The 22,060-nt window shown below is 49.8% G+C and overlaps 1 protein-coding gene across 2 annotated transcripts; it reads right to left on the bottom strand.

Moving 5' to 3' along the window:
- Window positions 1–5,290: 5,290 nt before the first annotated feature.
- Window positions 5,291–16,991, bottom strand: LOC120514438 (fizzy-related protein homolog). 2 transcript variants are annotated; one of them, XM_039734818.1, is made up of 14 exons: window positions 16,617–16,991; window positions 13,678–13,854; window positions 13,324–13,425; window positions 13,119–13,182; window positions 12,902–13,029; window positions 10,180–10,262; window positions 9,921–10,104; window positions 9,774–9,839; window positions 9,596–9,698; window positions 9,310–9,494; window positions 8,996–9,229; window positions 8,172–8,276; window positions 7,991–8,083; window positions 5,291–6,733 (listed from the first exon to the last, which is right to left on the bottom strand). In XM_039734818.1, the coding sequence occupies exons 2-14, from the start codon at window positions 13,750–13,752 to the stop codon at window positions 6,692–6,694; spliced, it is 1,464 nt and encodes a 487-aa protein (XP_039590752.1). In that variant the 5' UTR covers window positions 13,753–13,854; window positions 16,617–16,991; the 3' UTR covers window positions 5,291–6,691. The 2 variants fall into 2 exon arrangements, with proteins under 2 accessions (XP_039590752.1, XP_039590753.1); XM_039734819.1 differs by lacking the exon at window positions 16,617–16,991 and adding an exon at window positions 16,350–16,600.
- Window positions 16,992–22,060: the final 5,069 nt, after the last annotated feature.

Here is a 22,060-nt window from a genome sequence, read left to right as displayed (position 1 = left end):
ATTGGCTCAGACACAGGAAGCAGAGGGTGATGGTGTGAGGAACCTCATCAGAACTGGCCGATGTTAAGAGTGGTGACCAGCAGGGGGCAGTGCTAGGGCCCCCGGGGTGGGGGTCTTCAGTGGGATCTCGTCTATTGATGCAGGCCCCCAGGCTGTCTGGCCCGGATGATGATCGGCTTGGGGTCCGCTGATCGGCATTTAGTAATAAATAACTAAGGGTAGTCTGTCAGTTCTGTGATCCAAATTCAAAGAGTTAGGTGCCAAGCTGAGGAGCAGAACTGACAAGGTAGTCTTCTCCAAAGTTCTGCCTGTGCCACGCGCAGAACAGTTAATTAATATATCTATAAATGATTTGGATAGGAATATAAGTAACAAGCTGGTTAAGTTTGCAGATGATACCAAGATAGGTGGATTAGCAGATAATTTGGAATCCGTTATATCATCACAGAAGGACTTGGATAGCATACAGGCTTGGGCAGATTTGTGGCAGAAGAAATTTAATGTCAGTAAATGTAAAGAATTACACATAGGAAGTAAAAATATTAGGTTTGAATACACAATGGGTGGTCTGAACATCAAGAGTCCACCTTATGAGAAGGATTTAGAAGTCATAGTGGACTCCAAGCTATCAACTTCCAAACAGTGTTCAGAAGCCATTAAGAAGGCTAACAGAATTTAAGGTTATATAGCGCCTTGATGTGTGGAGTTCAAGTCACAGGAGGTGACACTCAGGCTTTATAAGTCACTGGTGAGGCCTCATCTGGAGTATGAGGGGCAGTTTGGGTCTCCATAAAGACACAGCAGCACAAGAGAAGGTCCAGAGAAGAGCGACTAGGCTGATTCCAGGTCTACAGGGGTTGAATTATGAGGAAAGATTAAAAGAGCTGAGCCTTTACAGTTTAAGCAAAAGAAGATTAAGAGGTGACATGATTGAAGTGTTTAAAATTATGAAGGGAATTAGTACAGTGGATCGAGACTCGTATTTTAAAATGAGTTCATCAAGAACACGAGGACAGAGTTGGAAACTTGTTAAGGGTAAATTTCACACACCATTTCCAGTGCATTTCCCCGCCAGTTTCCTTATTTGGGGATTTTAGAAATACGGATTCTGTGACAGGAATCCTTTAACATAAAGTGAGGTGACATTTTTTCAGGTGCACCCCTCGCTCATCACCCGATCACGGTGTGCCATGTAAGACCAGAACTGGTGAAAACTCGGCTGCGTTTCTGAATGGCACAACGTCACGGCCTCCGTGCTGACCCTCAACAGAGGACCCCCTGTGCACTGAGCCCCCTGCTCAGCAGCTTACAGAGACGACGTTTACCAGGGCGGCCATCTGACAAGCAACCCACGGAGCGGGCCAGAGATCTGAGCCAACACCGGACGGGACCACCGGGGTCAGCAGCTTGAGATTTGTAATTAATGAACTGAAGTGGCGCCGACGGTCAAGGGGGCTCACCAGACCATCGTCTTCCTCACATACCTGAGGGCGGCTGGCATTTCTGGTTTTACTCTCGCACAGTGGAGTCGATCCTCGCTGGCTTGGCACATCCTGCCGTGGTGGCACTCGCTCAGCAGAGTGGGGTGAAGGCAACACGATATGGCCTTCTGTTTAGGGTTAGGGTTAGGGTTGCTTACCTAGGAAGGCATACGGGATAATAAAGACCTTGGCGATCCCACCACACACACACACACACACACACACTCTTCACACTCCTCCCTGTCATTCAGAGGACTGATGACCGATCACACCATTCTATTGTATTGAGGATGACTTCTCTTCTCTTCTGGGTGTCGTATCGTCCCCCCTTTTTTTGACACCCAGCCTACCTGGACGGGGGTCTCTCTTCGAGGTTTCCTCCATTTTTGTTTTTAGGAGTTCTTCTTGTCTTGGCTGTCAGAAGGCAGGGCCTGTTAAAGCCCATTGTGGCACTTTGTGGGTGATTTTGGGCTACACAAAAGTAAATTGTATTGTAATGACAGGCAGCCATTGTAAGAAATGTAAGACGTTCAGTGATGTTAGTCACGCGCTGTACTCGCTTGCGCTTTCTCTCCGCGTTTCTGCTCTTGTGATTTCAGTATCCTTGTGTGTGTGTTTTGTGAAGCACATGGGAGGACCCAGCAGTCATGTAACGTGGGCTCAGTCAGAGTTGCCAATCTTTCGATACCCTCATGCCAAATTCTCTTCATATTCTTTTAGCAAGAACCTGATTTGTTTGAACAATTGACTTGTGTGCCCAAGATGGCCGACACCTCATTGTGTTTTGCTCTTCACATCATTCACACATGACAGAAGAGCCGGCGTGCCCAGCTGCGCCAACTATCATGCCATGTTTAAAGGCACCAAGGCCCACGCTGAAGTGGACAACAGCATATGAGGAAGAGACGCCTGGCACTCTGGACTGCTGAATTTGTGTGAAGGTGGCAGTGCGCCCTAAACATGTCAGCTGAGTGCATGTGACATGAGGCCTAAAATCACAAACCTCCATGAAACTGGAGGGGAAACGCGTTGAAAATGATGTGACGCCCAAAGATCAATCGGCTAATTTGGGACGCGGCCTCCCCTGGGACGCTAGTTGGCCCGCACAGCACCCTGGGACCTGGAGTTCAGCTTCACAGCCCTGCTGGGTACCGTGGGTGCCACCTGTTCATTTTCCGTATAGCCCAGAAGTACCCCCAAGTCATAGGGATGGAAGCCCTGAAGTAAAACATGAGAGGAAGAACGGAAGCACTTCCGGGTCACAGATTATATAAAGGAGTGTTGGGAAGCGAGCCGGAGTCGGGAGGTGTGGAGGAGAGAAGTGCGTTTGCTATTGTAATTCAATTTATTGGGTGTTTGGAATCGGTGCTTCAGATCAACTGCCGAGAAGGAAAAGAATTAAAGAACCGCCATGTGTCCGGGACGTCAGTCTGTCTGTCTGTCTGTCTGTCGGGTTAGAGGAGCGACAGCGCCCTCTAGTGTCACGTGTGTTACAGTGACAGTTCATTTCTTACTACCACAGTTCAAAGACATGCATTTTAAGTGCATTGGCGATTCTAAATTGTCCCTGCTGTGTGGCGAGTGTGTTTGTGTGTGTGCCCTGCGGTGGGCTGGCACCCTGCCCTGAGCCCTGTACTGCCTGGGATTGGCTCCAGCAGACCCCCGTGACCCTGTAGTTAGGATATAGCGGGTTGGATAATGGATGGATATTAAACTGTATCTCAGCATGCCAACACAGTGGTGGAGACCAGGCACCATGCCCTCTGGCACTTGCTGCGGCTCACTTAACCTTCATGAACCTTACGCCAGTTGTGTGAATGTTTGAGCGACGTGGTCCAGCAGTTGGCACAGGGGGGCTTTTGTGATCAACATCACTGCTTTTGGAAAGAAAAAAATAAAATAGATTAACAGTTATTAGTAGAAGAAGCGAAGAGTTCGGAGGCGTCTGACTAGCCAGCTGCTTTCATTTTAAAACGTGAATGTGTAAAATAAAATGTCGTTACGTACAAGACACTTACAGTGGGGGAAAGAAGGATTTGAGCCCCCGTTGACTTGCTGTTCAAAGTGATGAACCGTCTCTCAGTTTGATGGTAGTTTCATTTTAATGGAGAGAGGCAAATCAATGTATAACTTTCTTTTCTTTTTGTTCTTGACTCTCGCCATTAAAATGAAACAAGCTCTTCATTTCTCTGTAATCAAATCCTCATTTCCCTCACTGTATTTGAATGTAACACCGTCGGGTGACGGGGCCTGTCACAGCACCACTGGCACAAGGCAGGATGCCCCCCTTGACGGAGTGCCAGTCCGAGGCGGGGTAAATTAAACACACACACCAACATTTAATGGAACTGCGCGTCCCTCTAACTGGTTACGTAAAACAAGGCGACTCAAACAAAAACCTCCACGCGGTGTGCAGCGGCCGCAGTTAAGACCCTTCTCGTTTCGGAAAGACGAAAGAATCTGAAAGAATTTAGCTGTCGTAACGAGAACACCTTTGGTTCGACGGTGTATGCACAACACTTGCTACACACATCGATAAAGTACAATAATCACATTCCGCTCTCAAATACTAAACGGGCACGGCGACTGCATTTACTGCAAACAGAGGCTCCTCCTGCACCCTTTAGAAATCTGTTACGTTTACAATAATTCTCCATGTTTTTCTTACAATGTAATGCCGTTTCTTGAGGTGGAATCTCGCTTGGCAGCACAAGGAGGGCCACAGAAATGATTATCGAGTGCATCACCGGCAGAAAATCACTTCAACTCTTCCAAAGATCCGAGTCTGGAGTGCGGAAGTAAACTGTGCACGTGCCCGTTTGGAGGTGCCTCGTGATTGGCTGTTTCGCATGGCCTACTCTCATTGGCTAAAAGAACGCCGTCCCGCCCTTGACTCGTTCGGCGGTAGAGTCGCGCAAGAAAGCTGCCCAAAATCACGTGACCACTAAACCCTTGCCGAGTGTATCGCTCGCGCGTTTGTGGCAGTAATGTAACTCCACACTGGGGGTCCGTCTCATTCATTCTCTCGAGAGGGCCGAAGGAGAATTTCCAGCTGCCACAGTGACGCCCACAGAGCAACCGTCCCGAAGAGCTGCCGCTTTCGATTCTGTCGATCAACAATCGGGGCGTTCAAACCCCGGTGTTACCCTAAATATGCAGTGCAAGTAGCCGCAGGTGGAGATGAGCGGAGCGGCTACCGTGGGACAGCTCGACGTGTCGGTCGGGACCATCAGAAGAAGAATAGAAGGCAAGCACAGCACCGACTTTAAACAACTTAGAACTTTTCTCCATTTTGATTTGTTGCCCAACACTAACAAAACTTGGGCTTGCTGTATGAACTCAGAAATGTGTGCAGGTGGGACCCCTCGCACCCCAAATGCTGCCACCCCTATACCCTTACCCTTTGACGCTGAATGGCCATTTGATTCGTCTTGACTCGAAACGTCGCTGAGCGAAGCGCATACGTTACGCCGTCCTTGCGCGACGACTCCGTGAAACTGGCACACACATTTCACGAATCGTTCGGCTGGTGTGTCACGATAAAACGGTGCCAGCCTTACACGGCCCACCCTCACATGCACTGCCGTGTAATAAACCCGCGGGGTTGCCCTTCATTTTGGCCCCGCTACTCTTCTTTAATAAAACTTGGGTTCCTGCCGTGTGCCGCTCGATCCTCTCCTCGACGACTCCCACCATTGACTTGCCTGTCCTGCCCATCACGCTCACTGGCCTGTAGTTGCTCCATGGCTGGACTCCCCTCAGAATGGACAGACGGCTCCCAACTCGTGCAAATGATGAGGAGACGCAGACACTTGGCAGGCCGTTTATTTAAATTACGGTATTTATGTACACTTTATACACAGAGAGAGGTGGCAGAGCCCAGTGCGCCACGTCCTAGGACACCACCCGGCCCACCACACCTCCAGCGCAACTTAGCTGGATGATCCTTTGGCCACTTCCATTTAGACACTCCTGTCACAAATCCTGCTTGTCATTCTTTAACAGTCACAATATGATGACGCCAGCTCTTATAGGGGACCGGTCACTAGGAGGCGCTGGCCAGGCTGGCAGTCAGTGGGGTCAGAAGGCTCGGCATACGACACTCGGTGGACCATCTGGAGCCTCACTTGGAGACCCTGGAGTGGGCAGCAGTGAGGAGTGACAGAAGGAGCTGGCATGTCACCGACTGGACAGGTGGGCTGCCACGTCCCAAATGGCACACGTACTGAGCGCTCAGGGCTCGGCCCGTTAAGAAGGGGGGCAGATGAGGAGGAGTCTCAGCGTTAAAAGATGGAGGAGTGGAGTGGCTGACAGGCAGCCTGGGCCCTTCACTGGTGTCACAGAGTCCTTCACCTGCACCTCCCACAAGTCCTCATTGAGTGGAAGGCGGACTTCCATTCAGGTATCCAGTAGGGGGTGCTGGAAGAAATCTGAGTTGACCAAATGAGCCAATAAAATGCAGGGGGCGGGACAATGGGTGGTGTTTATTCTGTAATTGAAACTGTTAAATGGGCCACGTGACCCACGTGATTACTGGCACCCTGCACCTTTGTGCTGCTGGTAACTTGGCTTTAGGCCTATAGTGCCTTTACAGAGAGCACTGGCACCAGGTGAGGTGTACGCTGTAATGGGCAGCACCAGCACACAGACTGCAAGTCTTAGCTGACACAGGCCCCTCGATCACACGATACCATGGCACCCATGCTAAACAGGCCTCTGTCAGCTGGCACGGGGCAAGATGGTACCCATGCCATGCAGCAGTTATATGTGCCTGTGGGCCAATCTATCTGTTCAATTCTCTCAGCGTGTGTCTGGCTTATGTGAGAAGTGCCAGGTGGACACGTGCCGGACATCTCCATGTCCACCCCCTATCAGCAGGGTCTCCAACTGGCAAGGCAGACGCCAGTGTTGGCCACCTAAGAAATGTGCCAAGGCTTCAGCCAGGGGTGCCACAGGGCCGATAGAGGAGCACACGCCAAGACCGACTGCAGCGCCCCAGGGAGCAGGTGACAAGGATGCCATTTGGGACGTGGCCATGGCTGAGCTCTTCCTCCTTACTCTGACGGCCACTGCTGCTCAGCCCCGAGGTCGGCTCAAATATCCAGGATGACGCCATCTTGCCTGCACGCTCGGCCACGAGGAGACGTGCACCTGCTGGGCCCTCAAGTGGCAGGGGACAACAGCTGCCAATTCGTCGCCTCGTCCAGCGACTACCGGATTCTGGTGAAAAGGTTCAGAACAGATTTGGATTCCTAAAACACAGGAAATAAAATCTGAATGGAGGCCTGCCACAACGTAATCATCATCGTCATCATCATCAAGATCAACAACAGTTAGGCCCCGAGGGTCAGCACAGCATTAAGTCACAACCACCCCCAAGGTAGGGGCATCGGGGGGTGAATGCCAAACACAATATCTCGATGTCACCTGCGTCCCAGACACCCAGTCAGGTCATTCTCAACACGCCCATTTTTAAGGCAGCACTCCTGCATGGTTAAAGCACACTGCATTTTTCATTCCAACAGATGGCGCTACTGCCACATGCATTAATAAAGGAAAACAAATTGCAATATAAAGAGCTTGATAGCACGTTTGGTGATCCCACTGGAGCTCATTGGCTGATAAACTACCATTAAGTGGGGTCTCCAGCTCTGGCCCCGAGGGGCTACAATGACTTCTTTGCAGCCATTTCTGATTTAAACTTGCTTATTTAAATAATCTGCTCCTGGCGGCAGGTCACCGAGATGTCCTGTAGTGAAGTCCCTCTGGCATGTGTTTGTCTGCTGGAATCTCCACAGCAGCCCTAATATTTGTGCTGTGCCATCTGTTGGAATGCAAAATGCAGTCCATGGCATCAGTATGTACATCACAAAATGCATTCCAACAGATGGTGCAGCACACACATTGATGCTCCATATGCCCAATCCTGGCAATTCAGCCAATTACAACAAACCCCTCAACATCTTCTTTCTAACTCTTACTTCCGAGGGTCTCAAGCGCAGGTCCTGGGAGACCAGTGTGTCCTCTCTGCAACTGTTAACGGAATTTACTATTTATTTGTTCAGACAGTTTCTCCTGCACTCTCGCGTTTCTCCATTACGGACAGCTGGACACTAAACTGACCTGAGGGGCACCGTCACTCTTCCTTACCGCCTACGTGGTTTGCCTTTATTATAAAGTTCAAGTGTTAGTTGCTTGCTTGTATTTGACAGAATCGGCTCTGCAGCAATGCCGACTGTTGCAGTGCGCCGTGTGTTAAAGTGAAAAATGCAATTAGTCCACCACCATGCAATGCATTTCAGCAGATGGAGCTCTGCAGACAAGTTAGGCCAATCACAAGAAACCCCACCCTCCTCTTAACTTCTAACGCCCACCTTTCTGTGTTGCCCCTTCTTCTGTACTCAACAAACTGACTGCCAATAATTCAGCTTCACACAGTGAGGGTGGCTGGCATGTCGAGGGTGACATCGGCGGATGTGGAATGTCGTTGGGGGCTCTTTGAGTCTTACCTTGGTGGAGCGCGTTTTACTGAAGACGTTCCAGAAGCGGAGGGTCTCGTCTCCAGCTCCGGTCACGATTGCTTCTCCGTCGGGCGAGATGGCCTGCAGGATGACAAGCCGAGACAGGTGAGGCGTCACCACAGCAGTGACAACTGGACCGGCACCCTCACCCATCGCGGCACACACTTACCAGGTAGAGAACTCTGTAGGAATGTCCAGTGAGCTTGGCGACCTGCGTAAGCGACGGGTACTTCCAGACCAGGATCTGATTCTGCGAGTAGCCGTGAGTGCTGACCTGCAGGCGAGAGAGCGTCGGGGGTTCAAAAATGTAAAGTAGTGCGGTGGTTTGATGAGGAGTGGGAGCTCGGAGTGGTCCGACATCCACGTCCGGACAGAAGTGAAATATTCTGATGGATTCCGGATATAAACGTATGACCGATTAATTTCGCTAACAGAGATGCGCCTCTTGCCCATAAGACACTCGTCAGCTCTTTGCTGCCCAAATCAGTCCGACTCTTGAACTGGCAAAGTCACTGCAGCCAAGCAAATGCAGCACATGATGCAACTTCTTCCTGTTGGCATCGCCTCACCCGCCAGGCGGCTCACGTAATACACACACACACAAACACACCGAAGGGGGTGTTCCCATGGGTGGGGGTAAATGGTTAGCTCCGCCCACATTCTGACGACTGCACACTTGTACCTGATGCCATTTTTCAATGGTCTCCTTGTTGTCATTGACAACGCACCAAACATCTGCAGACAGCACAGATGTGAATCCGAATCGGAAAATGCAAATGAACGGCCCCCCCGAACTCAGAGTCGGGCTACTCAAGTTCTCGAGTGGCACTGACCCCCTAATCCAAACTGACGTCACCCTGCATGACTTCTACTGCATCTGCAGATCGACATTTTACATGACTAGAAATCGGCGGGCATGTCAAACGATGCGACTCTTCAACAGTTTCACGCGCCCGACTCGTTAAACCCGATGCAAGCGGCACAGACACTCACCAGCTCGTTGGCATGCTTGGACCAGGCCAGGTTGCACACCTGTGAGCCCGTGTCGACGCACTGCAAGGGCTGGCAGGTCAGCGTGTTCCAGAAGCGGATGCAGCGGTCAGCGGTCCCCCCGCCCGAGGCCAGCAGGCCGTGCTGGTGAGGTGACCAGGCGATGGCTTTGACGGCCGCCAGGTGCTCCGTGTACTGCTGCACTGGGCTCAGACTCGAGTTGTTCCACACAAAGAGCTGCAAGAGGAGCGCAAAGCTGAGCACCGTCATACCTGCCATGAGCCATGGCGCGCCATCACTGGACACAGACATAGCACCTTGTTGTCGTTGCCCCCAGACGCCAGGTGCTGGTGGTCCGGCGACCACTTGAGGCCGCACACTTCCTGCCGATGACCCTGCAGTCGGCGCTCGCTCTGCACCGGTGGGCTGCGCACATCCCGCTGCAGGATGAGACGATCCCGGCTTCCGGAGGACAGCTGCTCCGCGTTCCAGGCCAGAGCCCCTGAGGCGGACAATACAGAAGACATCAGTTAACTGGGTGGCAGGAGGAACAGAGGGCCACCACAGGGACACCACGACAGACAGAAAACTCATGAGTCTCACCGACTCGAGCCGAGTGGCCATCCAGGCAGGTCAATTTCTTGCCAGCTGCCGAGTCCCAGATCTGCACAAAGCCCTTATGAGTGCCAACAGCCACCAAGTTGCCCTGTAAAGCCAAACCGGGAGATTAAATGAGTCGGCGCGCCAATAGTCGGGCACACAGCTCAGCGACTCTACTCACCCTTTCACTCCAGCACACTGAAGTCACCGAGTCCCCGTCAGCTGACAGGTCACATAGCCGAGTCACCTGCAGGGCGAGATGCATCAGACACTGGCATACAGCACGGCCTCACTCACCCTTCTCGTTTCCCCCCTAAGCATCCCCCACCTGGCTGGTACACGCGCTCCACAGGTACACGCAGGCCCCCAGTCCCACACTCAGCACGTTGGAGGCGGACCAGTCGACCAGGTTCAGGTAGAAGTCGTCCTGCAGCTCCGGGGCGTCCAGAACCTTGAAGGGGATCTTGGAGATCTTCCTTGTGGGCTTCCTCGGCGAGCGGAGCAGCTTGTGACTAAAAGGGGGGAAAGATGTCAGTGATGGACGGCGTGTGGTCATGTGGGGTGGGATGGCCACCGGGGGCGCCTACCTCTTATTACTCAGGGGAGAAAGTGAGTACGGGGAGATCTCGTTGCCACCGTCACTCAGGACCTTCTTGCTGCTGACTGCATACTGCGGGGAGAACAGAGAAGAAGTTAGGGACACCCAAGAAGTCACACGTCAGCCCCTGCGGTAGGGGGCAAAGGAAACCAAAGGCGGGCAGAATTACTGGAGGAGAAATCCCACCAAGTGCCATCATTAAGGAGGTAGGTGGATATTTGGTGAATAGAGAGAGGGAAAGAATACAGAGAGATAGACAAAGATATGAAAGGCACTATATAATAGATAGATAGTGTAGTCGGCAGGATTAGATAGATATATGTGAAAGACACTGTACGATAGATAGATAGATAGATGAAAGGCACCATATAATAGATAAGATAGATAGCGTAGATAGATGTATGTGTAGAAATATGATGTAGATAGATATATGTGAAAGACACTGTATGATAGATAGCGTAGTCGGCAGGATTAGATAGATATGAAAGGCACTGTACAATAGACAGATAGTCTGTACAGCCAATATTCTGAGTGTACATTTAACATTTGGTATCCTTAAGACTCTCATTCCCTAAGTCAGTGTGTAAATTCCAATTGGTTAGGATGATGATGACATGACAGGACGAGGCTTTCCGCAGTCCGATGACTGGAGAGCCCCAGTAGCGCCCCCTTGCTCACCACGATGGAATTTCACCCTCATCGTCTTTTGTGCCACCCTCTGCGGTGAATCCATGGTCAGTCCTGTAATGCAGATTCAGGCGTCAGGCGTTACAGAACAGTGCACTGGCCACTACGGACTGACTGAACATCCCCAGCAGCTTGTCATCATCTTTAAAGGACCCCAAGTCTCCTTAGACAGTTTCAGATACAAGCTTTGCCAGGGTACTGTCACAAACGACTGTGGTCAACTCCTGTATGTTAGTCGAAGGTGAAGAAAGACCATATAGAAGGAGCCCAGCTAGGAAGACCGTAATCCATTGTGGTAAAGACGGAGAGCAGACTGCGTTGTGATCAAAGTCCTGGGGGCAGAAGAGCACCTCGTGGTGATCCAGAGAATGGCCGGAGTCACACCACTGCTGACAATAAGTGTCACTCATGTTTGTTTGTGTTACCACGTGTTGCCCAGTACTTTGTCAAGAGTTCCTGACACCTGGTAGACATCGCGGTGCGTCATTTACTGTTTGCAATCAACGGAGTCTGAGGCAGTTCACACAGTGGACCTTCAGCAAGCAGGACGGTCATTCTGTCAAATTATGGGACAAATTGGATCCGAGGTGCCTGTAGTTCATTGGTGGTGAAGAAAAGGGTAATGTAGGATGAATGTCAAGACTGGTGAATCAGAAGGGTGGCTGTGGCAGTCACTGTTGCACCAAAGTGCCCACTCAGACTACATGCAGTCATTGTCTTGGAGGAGGACTCTGGTCACGTGTTCCCCGTGGACCTGCTGCGTCTTACGGCCAAACAGGCCTGCAGTGGACTCTCAAATGCGCTGAACGGAGGGAGAAGTCTGGTGTCTTTAGTGATGAAAGCAGGTTGTGTCTTGTAATGAGTGATGGTCGTATGTCTGTGTCCGGCTGAGACCTGCCGAGTGGCCACGTCCACTGTGTATATGACTGCAAGAAGAAGCACGGCCCACCTCACAGTGGTCATTCACATCTGGAGTTTATGGAGGAGATGTTGACGAGCTCTACTGACATCAGCATGACAGCAGAGATACCAGCCCAAGGAGGACGTGTGACGAAGTCCCCTGGCCAACGTGCTTACCAGCTCTCCACAAGACTGGAACCTCAAACAGCTGAGCCTTGTAGAGAGAGAGAGAGAGTGCCAAGGAGACGGACAAATGGCAGCCGTAACGGAGATGGGCAGAAAACTTGTGAAGGACGCACAAGCAGGTTATTTTAAAAGGTGCTGAGGTCTGCTTGACCAATGCGAGTCTGTGAAGGTCTTCATAAGCAGCCAGTTCTTCTGGTAGTCGCCCAGATCTGACATGAATTCTACGAATATGTAATTCTGCGAGAATTTATAATGACGAGGATCAGCACCACGTCAGATGCAGCTCGCTGTGCCACCAACATTCCTAGCTGCTGGATGGGCCATCTGAGTGTCAGCCTTCTCTCCAGCCTGAATATGTATGGACACAGGATTATGCTTTACATTCTGGACATGAATGTTATCTTTTAAAGCAAGTTAAACATGTATACCTCTTTTTGTACCATCTCTCTTTCTCTCTCTCTCTCGTAATTATTTTCCGCCACGGGTACAAAAGGGTTGGCATTGGCTCTAGTCAGCTCTGCATCAAGAAACACATCCCAGGGGAGATGACTACAAGCCTCCAGATCAAAAAGTATGCACTGACCCTCAACCGGCAGACACTGGTAACCTGTGTGATTGTTTGCATGCCACATTGTGAAGGTGACAAGCCACATTGATGTGACAATGCTGTGCCACAGGACACTCGAAGCACTGAACAAACCACACGCAGTATCGCCATCTGTCTGTGGACGTGTTCTTATCATACTCGGCTGATTCTCCAGCATGAGTCTCAGTTCCTTGGGGCGACACCTACATGGTGGTCTCACTTTCCGCGGACTGAGCCATGTGAACACACAAACACAGTATGACCTGATGATGTCACACGAGCCCATGCTGCGTCACGGTCCTCGAGTCGCTCTGTATCACAGGCTTGGACTGAAGCACAAATGGAAACTCACCCGAAACAAGTTGCGGCGCTCCTGCATGGGCACCTGGAAGCGGCGGTCCTCTGTCTGGGGGTCAGTGACTTTCTCGATTCCGGCCCCGAGAAGCTCATTCTTCAAAAGAGCAGCGTAGGCCATGCCATCTGAAACAGGAAGGAAGATTCGGCTCATCACCCACCGCCATCTGAGGCACCTGCGTCACCACCACCCAGCACAGGCGAGTGTGTCCCACCTTTGCCATTGTCTGCACTGGTGTCCTTAGACCTCCTGCTATGATTGGGGGACTTGCCATTCTCCTGCAGACCAGTCACAGAAAGAAACAAAGAAAGAAACAAAGAAAGTCCATCCCAGGATGTAAAGCTCTTATCAGACACACGGAGGCGAGGCTCTACAATATGGCCGCTCAAGTGAAAAGCTCACCTCTGCACCGCACTTACGTTTATCGTGTGGAAGTTGATGCTCCAGTTGGAACCGGCTCTGGCGGGAATGAAACGATCCCCGGTCTTCTGAAGGCTGACTGGCGAATTTAGAGACGCCGACTAGAAAAACCGAAAGGGAAGCGCGTGAGTTTGAAGAGCCGACGTGTGATGGCGTCCCAGTCCAGGGTCTGCACTCTCATGTGAGCGGGCAGCTTCACCCAGGAATCGCCCTAAACTGCCCCTTCAAGTGAAGGTGGGCAGTGGCAGCCCCGGCTGCTCTCATCTTGTGGCTTTGTCACCCTCTCAGGTCATGCAGCTCTGCTCTGCCCAGCTGGGCCCCTGACACAAGCGAGGACAACCGAGGGCACTCACCGGCAGCAGGACGTTGTTGGACGTGTTGTGGAAGTTAATTTGTCGAAGGAGCCGCTTCTCGTAGTCCTTATCCATGGCTGCCAGAAGAGCGGGAGCAGCAGGAGAGCTGGCTGGTGGATAAGCAGGTCAGACGTCGTCCGCAGGTGACACCTCTCTTGCGTTCTCCTTATTTTGATCCTTCCATATGCGATAAAATGAAAAAGAAAAGAGCCTGTTTAGTGTGACAGTCGGCCACGAGGCCACTTTACTACGCTGCAGTCGGCGCTCCAGGACTGGGCCCACCATTCATTAACCTGAACTGGAGACCACGGCTGTTTGTCACAGATGGTAACCAGAGACGGCCATTCGGCTGCTCTGACGTGCTGCAGCTACCCCCATAACCCACCCAAGTGCTGCGTCATTGTTACTTTGGTTGTGTTACAATCAGGTGAACCAAATGCCAAAAAAATAAATTATGAAACAGGGGGTCTCGACGATCACGAAAAATGCAAGTCAAATGGTGGAGAGCCATCTACGGCCTCGGACGTCTGGATACTTCACGTGCCATGTGGGCTTCCAACGTGAACACCCCTCCAACTTGGGCAGCCACCTGAACTTATAAAGTAATGCGGATCTCCAACGTCACTGCATTGTGTTGTGGCCATTTGACGCTCAGGCTCTTCATTTGTCTCCTTTCCAACTTAACTTCGTGACAACAACGCAGAACTCCTTTGTTTTTGAGTGTTGAGCAGTAAACCAAAATGGCGACCAGATAACACGTACACGAAAAGAACAAAGCAGGAAAGTCCAACATCACAAACTCGGAGAACTTCCACAGTGCATGAATTCAGCATCCATCTGACCTCCGAGGCCAGCCATCCATAAATGCTTTTCTTTTTCTTACCGCTTATCCGCTCGGGATGATGGGGGGTAGCAGACTAAGCTCTGGAGGTACCTCTGGAGGTACCTAAGCGTTTCCAGATACAATTTCTCAGGCTCTGCCCAGGGGTCTCCTCCCGGTTGGACACCTCGCTAGGGAGGCGCCCAATCAGATGGCAGAACAACCTCAAATGGCTCCTTAGGATGTGCAGGATCAGCAGCTCTACCTTCAGCTTCTCCTGAACATCTGCGCTCCTCACCTCGTCTGTAAAGCTCAGACGCTCCATGATAGAAGATCATCTGTGCAGCTCATGCCCAGGACTAACTTCTTCTGGTCGCTACCCAAAGCTTGTGGCCACAGGTGAAGGCAGGAAGGCAGACTGACCGGTACATCGAGCTCTGCCTTTTGGCTCAGCTCTCCCTTCACCATGACTGACCAGTCCAGCGTCCACATAACTGCTGACGCCACTCTGATCCACCTATCAATCTCTCACTCATAAACAAGACCGCTGAGAAACTTAAACTCCTCTTCTTGAGGGAGACCACCTCCCCAACCAGCAATGGGCATTCCACCCTTTACCAGCGGAGGACCAGGACCTCAAGCTTGGGGGTGCTGATCCTCCTTCCAACTGCTCTTGATGAGGCCAACAGGATCACATCATCCACAAGGAGCAGAGATCGGCTCTGAGGTCATTGAACTGGACCTCCACTGAAGGACTGACCTGCAAAGATAATGCAGTCTTCATAATAAGGCCATTGTCATCATCGCTGGTTTCGCGGTCGTTATCCCGATTCACCCTGGTTAGCTAGCTGCACCCTCAAATTTTTGTCCTCCACTCTCTGTGGATCTTGGCACTTGTTGGGGTCAGATCCTTTCTTTTTGTATCACACAATCACATTTCCATCTCCTTTCACTCTACATGCCCACCTCCACACAAGTCTTTCTCCTAACGTGCCATTCACGCTTCTCACATCCCATGACACTTCATCCATCTAATTGTTCTCAAATCACTTCTGTCCATCTTACTGCCTTCACTTCTCACTCAGCACCCACAACTTCACCCTTCAATGCCAGCAAGGCTCCTCTGCAGGTGACAATGGCAGACGGCTGCGGCTATCACTGCTGTGCCTGCGCTCAAGTGGCCACCTCAGGAACACAACACTCCTGCTTTCTCCAAACCAGCTCCACTGCCAATATCTAAAACTCCACTTCTGCTCTTCTCACACACCAGAGTCTTAACTGGTCTCCTGCCAGCTACCCTCCCTTTGCACCCCACATCTCTTTGCACCCCACTTCTGACGGATTCTGCACTGGATCGCGTTCCTTCTACCAAACACACCACACAGTCAGGCACCTGCTTTTTCTACACCTCCTTCCATTGTCCTGGTCTCTTCAGCATTTCTTTCTCATTTCCAAAGCAGCCTTCCACTTCAGTATGTTGTCCCTCATTTCTGCTTCCCTTTTTGCCCCCAACACAAGATCGGGATTTCCACTAACTTACTTTTACTTAATTGCAACTAGCAAGTCGTTTTTGCCCTTTTATTCTGAGCTTTACCAGGACAGCCTGGCCAGATTCAGGTACTTGACGGCTTCCATTGGCTAGTGCCGAATGTGCGCCCCGAACAGCGCCTCAGGTGGTCCTTATGAGGCCAACCATACAAAGGCGTCAAAGCCGTCCCACTGAGTATTCGGACGCAACTTCGGGTATGACGGGCCGAGGTCAAATCCACAGCCTTTGTGCTGCCGGACAGTCCTTTCAAGCCACGGCACTGGGGACCCTCAAGTCTTCAGTTCAACTGAATGCCCGGCTCACCTCAGTAATCCAAAGTGGGAAGACAGGTCGGTCGGTCAGTCAGTCAGTCCCCAATATGGGGTGCTGTCCTCAGTCATCTTCTCATCTTCTAGCGTATAATCTGGTTAGCCTTCGGCACGTCAGTCTGCTCTGCCTGCTGTGCGGGCCCGCGACTCCGCCGGCCACCTTGCACGGTGCTTCTTCGGTAAAACGCGTCGGTCACCCGTCACTCCCCAGCGCTGCAGCCCTAGCGTCACACTTCCCCACTCGGCCCCGTGGCAGCCTCACCTGCTCGTCACACGTCGCCGCTCGGTTTCCTAGACACTGTGCCACCCGCGCGCCGTTGTCATGACAGCCGCGGCTTCACTCGGGCCTGCGCGCCTCGGCCTGTCCGCTGCCTGGATTCAGCCCTCCTCTCCCTGCTTGCGGATCCGTGAAGACGAGAAACGCCGCTGCAGGGAGGGCGGGGGTGCCGACGTGTCTCCGTGCTTCGCCGGGGTTGCTCCGCCGCGGACTCCTCGGACTGTCGCTTGCTCGGTGCCACTGCACACGGAGACGGTGGAATTCTCGGGGACACTTTCGGTACCCGCCGGCTCTGTCCAGGCTAGCGGCATCCCAAGCGCAGAGGAGCGGGGCGGGGCCGAGCGATGCCGACGTCACTGGCGTGCAGTCGTGACGTGGAGCTGAGAAGCGGTGGGCGGGTCGGAGGAGGCGGCTTGTCCCAAACAAGACGGTCTTCGGTGAATGGCGGCCTGGGATGAGCTGGGATGCTCTTGATCGGCCTTTCTTCAGCGAATTCTGCGTTGCGCGCTTGAAACTCATACAAAGAGGAATTGAAAGATTGACCGAAGTTACATTTGTGAATGTGAAATTTCATCCAAGAATCATTAAATGTCAGACTTTCACTGATTCTCTTAAACGTCTTAAAAACAAGAAAAGCATTTCCACCTTTCATACCCATAATGACCTATTTCACCTGGTTTAAGTGTTCGTTACAGTGATCTGTGCTGTTGTTACTTTATTCAAATTGTAACTTCTGAATTGCAGTCACTTAATAAATCAGTCACGCTGATTGTTTCTAACCTCTTTTATTGTAAAAGTGAAAAGATCCCTCCGATGTTATGCCGAATGAGCAAATTGCTGTTCTTTCTAAACTTTTTTATTCTAGATTTAAAAAAAAATCAATGTTATGCGAAAAAGGACAATTAGCATATTGCGCCGCACCTTCGACGGATAGACGTTCTCATGAAGTCCGTGCGGTGAGCCGGTGAGCCGGGGCCTTCAAACAGACTCGCAGCCGGTGGCGGAAAGAACGTCTTACTACTGCCGTTCAGCAGGGACCCACCGTACCCCACCACATTCCCGTGCCTTGTAGCTGGCGGCGCCTCCAAGGGGTGACGTATATATAGCAATGTGTGCGCAGGCTAATTCCGGGGGTCTCCAGGGTCTTGAGCCCATTCCGGCAGCACTGGACACAAGGCAGATGTCCACCCTGGACGAGCACAGCCGGACATTACAGTGGTCACTGCCTGCTAACTTGACGGAGCATATTGGAAAGTGTGAGCCTGATGGTTTAATACGAACACGTGGTGGGATTTCAATTCGGGGTCACACAACTTGTTTTGAGATTAAAATATGCAAGAATCGATCTGAAAATCTGCCTTGAGGCGATAACATTCAAAAAAGATGTGATGCCTGGTTAAATGTGGGCTCATTTATCTTTGAGTGCAAGAAGAGGGGCTGTCAAGATTGTTTTAGATGGTTAATGGGAAATGGAAAATAAAAAAAAATGGAAAAAGCCTCATTACTTGAAAAAAAAAAACCAACCTGAAAGTCATGTAGTCAAAGGGCAGTGAATGTGTTTGATTGGGAAATCTCCAATAATTAAAAGAGAAACATAAATGAGGGCTCTTCGAGACAAGATGCCATTGAGGTTCTCCTTATTTTGACGGCAGATTTAAGCTGCGCAGCCGAGCCTTGGTTTCCTGGTTGACTGCATACAAACACAATTTCTCCCCTCAGTGATGTTTAATTTGGGACATTAAAAAAATTAGACATACAAATAGAACAGTTTTCCTCAGCATCTGGTTTAAAAATGATATCTTAGTGGTAACACAAGCATTTCATAATAACAGCCATTTACTTATTAAGTCAGATATTTTAGATAAATAGTGACTTCCAACATCAATTAAAGAAAATGTAATCGTATTTGACGCCGTACCTTCTGGGCTGGGCAGCACGGTGGCACAGTGGCGCAGTGGGTAGCGCTGCTGCCTCGCAGTTAGGAGACCCTTAAGGGTTCACTTCCCGGGTCCTCCCTGTGTGGAGTTTGCATGTTCTCCCCGTGTCTGTGTGGGTTTCCTCCCACAGTCCAAAGACATGGAGGTCAGGTGCATTGGCGATCCTAAATTGTCTGTCCCTGGTGTGTTCTTGGTGTGTGTGCCCTGCGGTGGGCTGGCGCCCTGTCCGGGGTTTGTTCCTCCCTTCTGCCCTGTGCTGGCTGCGATTGGCTCCAGCAGACCCCCGTGACCCTGTGTTAGGATATAGCGGGTTGGAAAATGACTGACTGACTGACCTTCTGGGCTTATTAAGTTCATTCAGAATATAATCATTATGGATTTAAAGCTAAATGGTAACACTAGTCTAACACCGGAAGGCATCAGCATAAAAGAAAAGAATCGTCAGAATATGAATCTGAGGACAATTTGACAGAAATATGAAACCCCTGCAGCAGAGAGCTTCTGGTTTTCTCAGTCTGGAGATACAAATTGGAAGGACGCTGACAAGAAGGTCCGGTGTTACAAGCACAGCGCGAGGGGCTTCTCTCCGAATGGCTCATCATCTTCAGCTTGTAAACCGAGGCCTGGTGGGCTCTGAGAAGGCCTCCCTCGACTGGCCCTGAGCGTTCGTTGATGGTATGTGTGCATTACACCAAACTGCTCTGGCGTGATTGCAAATCCTTCTTTACGATGACTGCTCTGGTTAATATCTACTGTGCTTAGAGAAGGGAGATGTTTTATTCTTTTGTAACAGGAATGTGGAATATAAGGTGGCATAGCGTAAATGTACTGATTAACGTGCTGAGGACATCCCACATTCATACCTGTCAATGCCTGAAGAAGAAGTCTGATTTAGACAATTTAAAATCAATTTACCTCAGTTTATTAATACACAGGAAGGAATGAAAAATGCTAAGGCAAAAAAATATATTGTAAAACACAAGAAAAGACAGACAGAGAATTGGAGATCCACCCTGTATGTTGTACACAATTGTAAGTAAAAAATGATTAGCTGCAGAGAACCGCATGGGTCAGCGCCCAAATAGGGACAGGCCAGGACAGGAAGGGAAGGGGCTGGGCTTTTATAGTTCTGGGGAGGAGGAGGCGGGTCTGTGAGGGCTCAAGCAGGAAGTGAGGTCAGAAGGAGGCGTGGCTATGAAGGGAGTGCAGGAACTGGAGGAGCTTTCGGTTCAGGTGATCCGCAGAAGAGAGAGAAGGAAGGTCAGTGCACTTCTTCAGTCCCTGCCCTCAGTTAAGCCCTTAGCCTGCCTCTCAAACTCACATGTGTGACACTATGAACACTATTGTAAAATTTTAAATCTTAATTTACTTTTATTTTAATCTTTTAATTTGTATACAAAAATACCCCTTTGCATATATATGTGCAAGGTTTGCATATGTGGACTGTATTATTATGATTATCATTACTATTATTATGACCGCCCTCCTCTCAGACCTCTCAGGCTTTGAGCTCAGCTCCTTGTTCAGTTGAGGACTCACCTAAGAACGCAGGCTGCGCCCAGGACTTTGATCTTCTGGGTCTCGTTTCACGCTGATTCTACTCGGAAGTTTGTCCCGCTGTTCCTGGAGCCCGGCCTCGATGGTTCCGAGTATGCCAACGACTGCTGGAGCCACTCTTGTCCTTGTGTCCCAAATGCGTCTGACGTCACCTTCAAGGTCTTTGTACTTCATGATTTTCTCTGCCTCCTTACTCAGGATGTTGCTGTCATCGGTAATCGTCACATTGATGAAGATGCACGACTTGCTCTTCTTGACGTGGAACACGAAGTCCAGCCTATTGAAGGTGAAGGTGCGGTCGGTTGGAACGGTCCTGTCCCACATGACAACAGTGTCAATGATTGCACCTGGTGTATGCTCATGCCACTTGTCCATTATTATTATTACTAATTCAACTGATCATTTAATAGTAACAGAAAAGTCAAGGAGGCGGTTGTTATGATGTGGAGTCTGCCACATTGAAAAATGGCTGAGAAGCCCCCAAATGACTTCATTGGCCAGGTCAGGCCTCACCCCAACAGCCTGCCTGAGATTTCATAGGCCCAAAACAAACTAAAGTGTGACATGTCAACTTAAGTGTCTCAAATTATAACCAAACGTTTCACAAGAGAAAGGTGGACCATAAACCCTTGGCTCATATTTAAAATGAAAAAAAAAAAAATCTTTATAAATTATAGATTTATTTACAACTGGCTGTGCTACTCTTATAAGATCAACATCAACATTTTCAATACACCGTCTATTGGATTATATTTTATAACGTATGTAGTAATAAAATGCGCTGCATGTTTCATTCCAACAGATGGAGCATCACAAACATTTGTAGGAATAAAATGCATTAATACATATGTTTGTGATGCACCATCTGTTGGAATGCAGTGCATTTTATTAGAAACATTTAGATGAGCTCAGGCCAATCAGCCCAACAAAGCTCACCAGTTCAAACCATTTAATTCCCTAATTGAACAGAATCCTTAATTCCTTAATGCAAGTTGAGTTTTCAAGGTCCGTAAAGTCCTGCTGTCCACCACACTACTCGGTCAATTATTCAATGCGTCTGTAAAGAAAAATTCACACTTAACAAGTTTCCAAGTGTGTCCCTGTGTTCTTGAAAAACTTGTTTTAAAGCCACCATCTTGATCCACTGGACTAATTCCCATCCTAATTTTAAACACTCCAGTCCTGTCACGTCTTCATCTTCTTTCGTTTAAACTGTAAAGGCTCAGCTCTTTTAATCTTTCCTCATAACTCATCCCCTGTAGCCCTCCACAATCACCCTATTCGCTCTTCTCTGGACCTTCTCTTGTGCTGCTGTGTCTTTATGGAGACCCAAACTGCACACAGGACTCCAGATGAGGCCTCACCAGTGTGTTATAAAGCCTGAGCAGACCCTCCTGTGACTTGTACTCCACACGTCAAGGCGCTATATAACCTGACATTCTGTTAGCCTTTGTAAAGCAATGTCTGGCAGTCGATAGTGACAGCTCCACTATGGCTACTAAATCCTTCTCATAAGGCACACTTTTAAGTTTCAGTTTTTTTTATTGCTACAAGTAGTTGTGATGTGCCATCTGTTGGAATGTCAGAGACATAGTAATCAGACTCAGACACTTTTTATTAAGGTGGAAAGAAAACAGAAAAAATGGTCAGCAGAGCAGATATGGGCAGAAGGAGTTACTCAAAAGGGTAATCCAAAAGCAGTCAAGTACTAATATGAAAAACAAAAATCAGAATCCTTCAAGAGAAGCAAGAAATCACAAAAAACAGTAATTCTACACAGAGAGCGGCACCTACAGACCTCCACGGTCAAAGCAGTGATCTTCAAGTCCTGATCAGTTTCAGCTGATTTAAACTGCCAGAGGGTGGTGTCAGATAGAAACCCTTCATGCATCTTTTTGAAAAATCAAAGCTGTATTTTCTTTGAGATATCCCCAA

Source organism: Polypterus senegalus, chromosome 14 (genome assembly GCF_016835505.1).
Source record: "Polypterus senegalus isolate Bchr_013 chromosome 14, ASM1683550v1, whole genome shotgun sequence".
Classification (NCBI taxonomy): domain Eukaryota; kingdom Metazoa; phylum Chordata; class Cladistia; order Polypteriformes; family Polypteridae; genus Polypterus; species Polypterus senegalus.
This window is presented reverse-complemented; position numbering and strand designations above follow the sequence as displayed.

Coding starts and splice junctions, on each gene's coding strand:
- LOC120514438 (XM_039734818.1), bottom strand. CDS start 13,752: ATGGATAAGGACTACGAGAAGCGGCTCCTTCGACAAATTAACTTCCAC. Junction 9,495..9,595: donor TGGCCACTCGGCTCGAGTCG/GTGAGACTCATG, acceptor TGTCCGCCTCAG/GGGCTCTGGCCTGGAACGCG. Junction 6,734..7,990: donor GTAAAACGCGCTCCACCAAG/GTAAGACTCAAA, acceptor CCTGTGTTTTAG/GAATCCAAATCTGTTCTGAA.